Raw genomic sequence first — 10,566 nt, 5'->3', positions numbered from 1 at the left:
AATCAAATCTACCTCTATAGGGGAATTAGCCTGGGTTTCTAATTGATCCCTCTAGCAAAGAGGCACAAGAGAGGTGTCCAATGTTAAAGTGATGCTACTCAATTACATACCAGGAAATAAATGAGATCCGTTTCAAGTGTGTGCTAAAATTAGCTCCAGTTATTAGCCTCCAGCAATAATATAGTACCATCCACTGTCCTCAAGAAGGGAATTCCTAACTGTAGGTAAATGTCAACATTGCCATATGTAAAAGAGCCATTTAAACTTAATCCACTGCTAAGTACACACCCAGCTCTCTATCAACACAGAAAATAGAAATAGCAGCTGGGAACTACAACATTCTTAAATCTTAAATTATGCTTTTCCTGCAAAAAAAACAGTAGAATATGGGGCGGGGGGGGGGGGGAGAAAAAGTTTTAGATTGCTCTGATGGAAGTAAAAAAGGGAACAGTATCTAAAGCTCTCAAGAAATTTTTGGGTTACCTTGTAAGACACCAGTGCAAGAGTCTTAACTAACAAGGCTTAATTTGGCATGAACACCCCATGAGATCACCTCCGCTTTTCTTCACGTTCTTCATCTCTTAATCCTCTGATCTAGTTTACACTATGATTTAAACACTAAAGATAATTAGCTTACTTTCTAAGAGCCTTACTGCTAACAAGATACAAGACACGTCTGTTTGGCCAGTTTGGATTGCAGCGTATCTTTTATTTGCTTTTTGACTGTGTCTGATCTATTTAAGTAGTGATTTCTTCAGGTGAGACACTTGTTTCCTCTTAGTTCTTTAAAGAAAGATTCAAACCAGTGGCACTTAAGAGCATCTAAACCACATCTTCACATATAATTTACTATTCTTGACATATAGATGGTCACGTCTGTTTCTCATTTGCAGCAGAGTGGGGAGCTGCAAAACAGAAAGAGACCAAATACAGAAAGGTCTTACTAAATGCATTAAAGGCTTTCTTTATGCTTTGAGGCTATATTAACCAAAGTGTGGGCATTTCACTTAATATTGTTACATTTTGTTGTGTAGTAAAGTTTGTAGTTACTGCTCTCTCTGTAGGGTTTGTATTACAAAACTAAATATGCCAAGCATAACAGGATAATTTTTTTTCTCTCCATATGTCAGTATAATCACTAAACTATTAGATTTTTAATTATATTTACCTTATTTGTGTTGTTAAACAACAGTTAATCAGTATGCAATACATACTGACACTGCAACCAGACTTACAAAGCCCTTAGTTTTGTAAATAATCTTGAAAAATTTTTAGGAGTGAAAAAGCAAAGTGTAAAACTTGCCAAAGTTTTGAAACTGTAATATTGCCGGAGTGAAAAAGCAAAGTGCAAAACTTGCCAAAGTTTTGAAACTGTAATATTGCCTCCCTCAGCAAAAAAAATAGAAAGTAAAACTAAAGAGAAACCACTTCAGGAGATAAGAGCACACACCAGGTAGAAAAAATGGAGATGAAGCCAGCGTTTGCAACATGATTTTCAAGGCTGAAAATTATTGCCCTTGCTGATCAGAACAATCAGTCCCATGACCCTATGCCAAGGACTCTAGTGTACCCCTGGTATATCATGACACTAAGGAAACAATGAAAGGCAGCCATAAAGGAAAAAGCCTCTTACCTACAGGACAGTGCACACAGTTTAAAAAAATCCTCATTCTTAGCTAGCACTTAGCATGATATTTTTACTCTGGAATTGTAAACACTGATTAATATAACAACTATGTTATCTCTAGCTAAATAATATTTAGATAAACAAGAAGAAATACACTTGTGCTAAATAAACCATACATCTTGCAGTAAATGGATAATAACATGTTGCTTTACAAATAAACACCACATACTCTAGTCAGTGTTTATGCTATTGATATAGGCCACACCTCTCTTGTCAGATACTTTGTTCAGCTGTTGTAAATAAAGGAATTCAGGTTGCATAATTACAGCTGGTATTTTGTTTCACTAGTCATTTCAGAACAAATATATTATTCCACAACTGTGTGTAATTATTTTTCTTCCTCTTGAAATGGTAGGAATCTGAATTTCCTATCCACAGCACAAAGTAACCCAACACTTGGCTAATTAAATATTAGCTAAGTTTCTCTTTACAACTGTAAATTGCACTGCAGCAAAGAAAGTGACTTGCATCTTGAATGTTACATCATGATTAATAATGCCAATGTACTAATTTAGTCTCCTTAAGACACTGAAAAAGACATCACTCTGACGGCTATGTTTTTTTAAGTTATCAACATTTCTTATATTTAAGAGCTAAAAAGAAAAGAGACCAGGGGAAAAAAGGGCAAGTTTCCATAATCACAGCTCACACTGAAGAATTGTACGGTTTTAGTAGACTGCACTCTTAGACAGTACTGTCCATAATGTCAGCAGATATGGTGTCTTTCTTCCCATCTAAGTCAGTGGAACTTAAATCTGTATTTTTATTAAGCATATATAAATGAAAGGCTTTAAGCTTCAGCTTTCAAAAGTGACTGCTAATTTTGAGTGTTTCCTCTTTCAGAGGACATGTCAGTGTTCAACTGCCTTCACCTCTGTTCTTTCTCTGTGAAACTGGGGGTGACAGCAATTTATGTTTGTATTCTAGCAACACTTAAGAATCTCCAGCAAAAATTAGAACCACACTGTTTGAGGGGCTTTAGAGAATGCTTTGGCCAATATCCTTGGAAAAAAGTTGCTATTCCTCAACTGTATACTGCTGAAACCAGGTGTTAAGTATATGCTTCTTCAGCTAGTTTAAGGAGGCCAAATAGCATAAAAGGGTGAGGTCTGTGGGCAGTCTTGATTGGCCTAGTAGGAATGTTTACCAGCTCTCCCAGACAGGCTGGGCTCCTCAAAGGTTTCATTTCAAATCAAGTGAGAATGAGCTCTCTGGACTCTAAGCATAAGGTCACCTATGCACAGACTGAGCCAGGACAGTGTGCTTTGAGTTTGTGACACCACTCTGCCCAACTCTTTTCATCTGTAGGCTCATCCCTATCTGTGCTCCTGCTCGGAGGCTGTGGCAGCAGCTCCCCTGTAGCGGTACGACTGCCTCTTCTGCAGGCTCTGATTTCCAGCTGCAGTGGCAAGGGCCTTGGTCCAAGCTGTACTGATGACCAAGTGCTGAGCCGTGCCCCTGGGCCTGGCCCAACACTGCCCTCAGGTTTTACTGCAGCAGTAACACAGCAAGGTTATGTGCCCAGCCTGCCCACTTCAGCCTCAAAACGAAGAGCAAAGCATGTCAAAAGCGGTCAGTTCTCCCTGCTTTGCTACAGCCTGCGGTAGTCAAGGTTAGGCGGGCCATTCCCGCCAGTACTGCTGAAGAGCCGCAGAGCAGTGCTGCACAGCCCACATTTGGTTCAGCAGCTGCCAGTTGAAGAAATCTGTCTGAAAGCATAATACATAGGTAACTGGTAAGTGAACAAAGAAGCCTGATGACAACAACAATGGGGAATTAATACTGCCCAAATTCTTACTGAATCACAGAATAATTTAGGTGGGAAAAGACCTTTAAGATCACGCAGTCCAACCGTTATCTAGCAAAATGTACATTTCACAATTTTCAGAAATTCTTTAGCGATTTGAGCTCATTGCCTTTTAAATCAAAGTCATTGTGAGGGCACACTGGACTGCAAGATTAGTCCTTGAAGTACACAGCCATAGGCAAATACACAAGTGCTTTGCTAACATTCAAACACTGACATGCTAGATCAGCAAAGTATTATTATCATGATCCCAGTTAACATGGCAAAGCCCCAAGCTGGATCCATATCATGACATAAACTTTCACTACTGAAACAACAGGGCTATACTAGTGGCTGGATAGTTTCACCTGTGTGTATATGCTGGAAACTTGTAAAGAGCTATCCATCAGGAATCACTTTCCCTTATGCTACTTATAGTGCAGAGCTGACTTGTCTCTGCTGTCAACATGGCACAAAGCAACTTACGTGCCCTGAAGGTCTTTTTGGCAAAAGTTTTAAAACAGAGTTGGGAGGTATCCCAACTAGAGGGCCAACTATGTTGTACCATCCTGTGTAAATGTCTTACACAGAGCTAATTTGACTTTTCAGACATTGTGACGTTAGAGAGAATTTCTTTCACCGAGTGTTGTAAAAGAAATGGTGGTAATGCCCTCCCTTCTAGGGAAGGTCTGGAGCAGAACAGCTGGGTGTGACAGGGGCTCTCAGGGTGAAAAGGAGTAAAAAATGTGCTGTTGCAAAAAGCACAACCACAATGCTAGGATGTGTAAGTGGACGTACAGATCCAAGACATGAAGAAAACCTAATGCTTAGCTAAAATACTGTGTCTAATTTTAGGCAGTGAACTTCAGGAATGGCAGAAACCATCTAGAAAGTCCAAAGGAAACTACAAAACCTGTATTCTAGAAATTCTAGAAAACATGACCTATGAGAAGACAGAATCATAAAAGGGGGGGGGGCATTATTTAGTCTAGGAAACAGGAGTTCGAGGGCAACATAGCAATAGTCTGTGTATAGTTGAAAAGTCGATGCAGTAAGCCCAAAAGCAATGGGCTTAACCCAAAGTACAGGGGATGTAAGTTTGAATAACATTCACATTATAGACACTGGTACAGCTTGCCAAGAGACACTTTGGAACTAACATTGTCACAGCTTCATAAAGGAGACTAACTTCTGGAGTTCCCCCAGTCCTATTCCCTCTGATACTTGTTTTTTTCTGTCCACTAAAGAAAGCGCTCTCCTCCTCATGAGCTTTCAGCTAACACAACAACGCAGGAGATATACAAAACTCTTCAGCTGTCTAGTGTTCTTAAAGGTCTGTTCACTCATTTCTATGTGCACTTGATACACCCACTCACATAAGCATTTGCACTGCTCAGCATCCTCTGCTATTCACCTGCCAAGGTCCCATGAAGTTCTGCTTTTACTTCAATAAGGAAACGGGGCCTGTTTTTTTTCTCACGCAGCAGCTCGACAGTTCCTCGAAAACAGAGTTCTCCAGCTCTCTCACAGTCCCCCGAAACGCTGCGGCCCCCTGCAAAGCGAACCCTGCCCTTGAGGACTGTACAGCAGCGTCACTGCTTCTGTTTGCCCCACCGCTTCTGGGAGGCTCGGCTTGACTTTGTTCCGTTTTCCCGGCACCAACTGCATTCTGGCTGCCACCGAGGCGCAGCGGTTTCGGCAGCGGACTTCCCCCTCCTCTCACCCGCAGGCCCTCAACTCACCGGCTCCCCCTCAAGCGAGCGGCGGGCCGCCGACCCCACGTCCCTGCCAGGAACGGGAAGGAGCCGATGCCCGCCCGCCCAGCCCCGGCACTTCCTCGCAGCCACACAGCCCCCGAGCTTTCCTCCCCGGCTCCGCCTTTCTTTTCCTCCTCCTTCCCCGGCCGGGCAGGGTAGGCCGGGCCGGGCCGGGCCAGGCAGAGGCGCACAGAGCCGGAGCCGGGGCCGGGATCGGGGCCGGGGCCGGGGTCGGAGCCGGGGCCTGGGCCGGGCCATGGCCGGGCCGCCGGCGCCCCCCGTCACGCAGCAGGTCGGCCGGGCGCGGGGCTGCGGGCAGCGGCCGGAGCTGGGGGAGCTGCGGGAGGCCGCCCGCTGCCTGGTGGTGGACGCGGACGGGAGGAGCATCCCCTTCAAGGCCCTGTACGGGGAGCGAAAAGCCATCGTGGTGTTCGTGCGGGTGAGGAGGGAGCGGCTGCCCGGGAGGGGTCGGCTCGCCGGCCGGCCCGGCTCGGCTGCGAGTGGGGCTGGGGAGGCGGCGTGGGGGCTGACTCGAGCTAGGCTGGAGCCCTAGAGAGAAAGGAGAGCACGGAGCAGGTCGGGTCTGCTTCGAAGAACGCCCGTTCTGGGTGCAATGGTGCAGTCGTCACCTGGAAGGAAACAGTTCTCCAACCGTGAGTTTAGGGAAACGAGTATTGTGTGTCCCCCAATTTCCTAGCTGGCAGGCCAGCCCCCACGTTCCTAAAATATCCGGAGATAAAAATACTAGCAAGGCCCCAAGCCCGGTGTCCTTGTTCAGGCTTGGATTAAACTGGAATCCTAATCCAAATTTGGTGACTTCAGCGAACTGTCATCTTCCCTCTCCCCAGTTCCCGATCACCTCCAAAACGGTTTTTGCCCCAGGTCAGAGTCTGATGCTTCATTGCTAAGCAATTATGTCCGTGTCTGACACATCCAACTGGCTATGTTGCAGAATTTTTTATGTTACACCTGTAAGGAGTATGTAGAAGACCTGGCAAAAGTCCCCGAGGCATTTTTACAAGTGAGTACTCTGCCCTCAATACCTACATGGGCTTGCTGTAGTCGAGCAGATGTGTTACATCCCGCTGCAGGCTCGCATGAGGCTTAAACCTTCTAGGAATCAAAAAAAAGGCTCAGAAGAAAGTTAGCGCTTTCATCGTTTGCTACAATAGCCTTAATGGATCTGCCTAGGAGATGCAGGAAAGGATTTATTACACTACATGCTCTGTTGCAGCAGCATTATTTCTCCCTGCCCCATTAGCTGGGTGCTGTTTTTTCTGTTGTGTTCTGAACAGTTAGACAACACCTGACAGGCATTTCTTTTGGTATTAGTAGTAGCCTGGGCAGCTGTCTTCTCCCGACCACTAACTAACAAAAGGGCAGTAGCCCTTTCTTCCATTATGCCTGTATGGCTGACTGATGGTTGTGCATGGAACAAGTTCAGGAAATTGATCTGGATTAAAAATAGTATCTTTTTCTACAGTTATTTGTAAGCTGCATCAGTTGTATGACCTGTTCTCCAGGCAGCTGCACAAACAGGAGTGACATAGTGACAGAAAGGAGAAATGGAGTGGGCAGAGGTTGCTATGGATGGGTATTTGTTGGGTGGTAGGAGATACCAGAGAAAGACAATGATCCCCTGCTAAATGTGGAAGGTCAATCTGTCTGTCCGAGGCTGCTGACTGAAATTCTGTCATATTTTATTCCCAACAGCAGCATAGCTGATGACAAAGACTCAGCTCCTTGCTGACAGCAAGCCTTAGATAGACTAGGAACTTGGGCAATTTCTTTGTCAGCTCCCCTTCTCAGGACAGATTTTTTCCGAGCGGCTTGATCAGTGTTACTCAGAATAACATTTTCTTAATTTGGCTGCTCAAATAAATCTATACAGAGAATCAAAACCATCCATGCTTTTCTTACTGCGAGTATTCTGTTTTTAGGAGGGTTTCTTTTCATAACAAGCAAAATGATTCTATGTGGGAAAGGCAAGTATTTTACCTTAATATTAAAACAACCTTAAATTTTATTAAGCATTTTACTGGCATCTAAAGGAACTTAACGGTTTGGTCTCTATTTTAGACTCAGGCCTAATGTTGCACCTGCAAAAGACAGCAGTACATGCAGATGCAAGTTAGATCTATTAATGAGCATCCATATATGTAAATCACAGATGTACTTTTATGTGCACCAATATTTGCATGCTGCTTCTTTAGATGCAGGTGCAACTGAGTGGAAATTTTGAATTTCCAAAATCATAGCAGGTTGCAATCAATTGAAGAGATTATGCTACAGAAAACTTAAAAGTTTACACATCTGTAACTTAAAAAGTATCTTTAAAAATAATTTTTCATTTAATAAATTAATGTAGCTGCTAACTGTAGGTGATAGACAAAGGTGCAGGCTCCAAATATGTAAGCGATGTTAATTTCAAATAATTTTAACTCAGGACAACAGCCTCTGAGAATGTTTTGCAGCCATGCAGAAACACCAAGCTCCTCTTTACAGTTTCAATACCCATGTTCTGTTCTAGGAAGCAAATGTGAGGCTTATAGTTATTGGACAGTCATCTTATCATCACATCAAGGTAAATAAAGTAGTCATTAAATGCATTGTATCCTCTGTTGTGTCTTAATGGTCTGCATTGAGGGATTTTGCTCTGAGTGAAAAGATGGTCATTTGCAACCACAAAGAGGACAGTATTCTTTTTCATGAAGCAATTCTAATAGTCGTACATGAATAAAGTAAATAACTAAAACTTTCAGTTTAAAAACCACTGGGGCTTGCTAAGGAAACATCTTTTCTTGATTTCACTGGTAGCTTTGTTTTAGTAAAAGCTTTGGGGCAAAAAATTTTTGGTCTTTAATTTAACATAACAAATCCACAGGTTTCCAAATCGGGGGGGGAGTAGGGGTGGTGGAGTGTCAGTATTTTTTCCACTGTCAGTAGATCCTAATTACTGTCTTAACCTTAAAAATATTACTTTTTTTTGTATGCATATGTTTTACAGCCCTTTTGCAGTTTAACTGGGTATACACACGAAATGTATGTAGATCCACAAAGGGAAATTTATAAAACGCTTGGCATGAAAAGAGGTGAAGGTAATAATATATCAGGTAAGAATAATTTTCTCATCTTGTTTGGACTTAACACAGAACAAAGCAAGAACGCTCTGGTAAAATAGTGTGATCACAATGTAAATAGGAAGGGAGGTGCCCATCAGACCATCTCTCGTAGGCTGTATTTTTTCAGAACACCGGCAATCAGGAAACTCTAACCTATTCATAGCAGCTGTTCGATTTTGTTGTTCTCCTTATATACTTTCATATTTCTAGATAACAAGTATTTTGCCGTTTTGTTTAGTGCGGAGCCCTCATGTGAAATCGAACACGCTCCTGGGAAGTATTAGGAGTATGTGGAGAGCAATGACTGGCCCAGCTTTTGATTTTCAAGGAGACCCCGCTCAGCAGGGAGGAGCTCTGATTTTAGGCCCAGGTGAGCTTCTTTGTTTTGTGTGCAAGTTACAGTCTTCTCCTTCAGCTGTTTGCTTTAATGCTACCCTCTCGGCTGCTGTCCCTGTGGATCCCAGTGAGACAGTCTTGTGTTGAAATGTGTGATTTTGCCAGCTGAAGGAAACTGTGGAAGTGTCATTGTGTAGTCTCACCTCCCACAGAGATGGCACAAAGCTGATCGTAGTCCTGCAAAAACTGATAGGAGTGCTGATGGAACAACAGCCACCAAGTTTGGAGGGGTTTTTTTTGACATTGTGGTGTTCACCTACACTCTGCTTTCACATTTGACTCTTGGCATTTATTGCGGTTTTAGTACAGGAATAATGCATGAGGAGAAGACTTATCAGTTAGATGTTCCTTGCTTCTATAACTTAACTAAAAAAAAAATCTTTGTTATTGTTTAAAATACAGCATATTATGCATTCTGTAGAGCTAGTACACATTTGTACAAGAACTAGTAGGAAATCAGAATGCTTCTTTGATTCATTTATGTCTTTGAATAAATAAATATTTTATTCAACTATTTACATGTTATTCTCATTCCATTCCAGGCAATGAAGTTCATTTTTTGCACCTTGATAGAAACAGGCTGGATCATGTTCCCATTAACACAGTTTTGCAGCTGGCAGGAGTTAAAACAGTAAATTTCACAAACAAACCCCAGATTATTGACATATGACACTGACACAATATATAATTTTTTTTATTTGTGCTCTGCAAGAACAATTCTCCAGTGAATTGCCACCAGCATCGGTACTGTTGTGTCTTTATGGACATCTGAAACCTTATTGAGAAAATCAGAGCACAGAATAAACTACCTGGCAATGAAGATGGACACGGAAGTGCTATTTCCATTGCGCATAACAAAAACTAAAACAACGGAGACTTATAGCAAAAAATCCTCTAGCTTGTTATTTCCTCATCAACCAATCTTGCTAATATATTTTAAAAATCTTTGTTCAAGATGCACTAAACTAAAAAATCTGGTTTTGCTCAGGAGGAACTTGGGATTTTTGCCTTCAGCAGATCACATTGTCTTTCAATCCAGTACTTCTCAGTGATGTCTTAAAGCTTCCAGCACCGTATGACAATCTTGTATTAAAATATACCTTGAAAAATCACAGTTTTGAACACTAGGACTCAATCTCATGCCTCCTTTTGCATCTGCTACTGGCAGATATTATGAAATACATTTTATAGTTTTAAATAAATATTTAAAATACATCATGCATTGTCTGCAATTCTTTTGTGTCATGCAAAAACTTGGGTCTGTAAGAGGAGAGGTGTGTCTTAAACATATTTCTGATCAGAATGTCAGTTTTGGAGTAGGCCACGGTCAATTACTTGTTTTCCTATGAAGATTTGCAGCAGAATATTCTCCCTTGTGTGTATGTACTTCCTCTCAGAGCAAGAGGTCCCTGAAAAAATGTCCGTAGTTATTTCTGTCCTAGACAACTGAGCTAAGGACAACAGCATTTAGGTTTGCAGTTCTGTCAGACTTCATATTACCCATTTTTCTAGCAGTGTTTTTGTTCAGTACCTATTGCTTTCATTAAAGTAGATGTGCCCTCTTTCATCCATGAGCCTCTTCTTTTCAGTAATTTTAAAATAAGATTTTCTGAGATTTATGGAGGAGCATATCCTCCTCTGCAGTTTCTGATCTTTGGCCTTCACTGTAAAGTGCTACTATTCATATATATCTCACCTGCAAATTCTCTCCCCTTTCAAGCTTTCGCACTAGTGCAACTGTAGAACAGTATTCTGTGAAGAGGTTTGTCCCTGCATCCATTAAGGTCACTGGCAGGCCCAGAGCAAGCTCCAGAGAGC

General features: G+C 42.2%; 1 protein-coding gene across 1 annotated transcript; it reads left to right on the top strand.

The window, feature by feature from the left end:
* Positions 1–5,227: 5,227 nt before the first annotated feature.
* On the top strand, positions 5,228–9,964 carry PRXL2C (peroxiredoxin like 2C). The gene is made up of 6 exons (XM_075019756.1): positions 5,228–5,669; positions 6,183–6,251; positions 7,761–7,814; positions 8,238–8,343; positions 8,591–8,722; positions 9,291–9,964. Exons 1-6 carry the CDS (start codon positions 5,487–5,489, stop codon positions 9,416–9,418), a joined length of 672 nt encoding a protein of 223 aa, XP_074875857.1. The 5' UTR covers positions 5,228–5,486; the 3' UTR covers positions 9,419–9,964.
* The last annotated feature ends 602 nt before the right edge of the window (positions 9,965–10,566 follow it).

The sequence above is a fragment of the Buteo buteo genome, chromosome Z (genome assembly GCF_964188355.1).
Source record: "Buteo buteo chromosome Z, bButBut1.hap1.1, whole genome shotgun sequence".
Taxonomy (NCBI): domain Eukaryota; kingdom Metazoa; phylum Chordata; class Aves; order Accipitriformes; family Accipitridae; genus Buteo; species Buteo buteo.
Note: the sequence above shows the minus strand (reverse complement) of the source record. Positions and strands in the feature narration are given on the sequence as shown.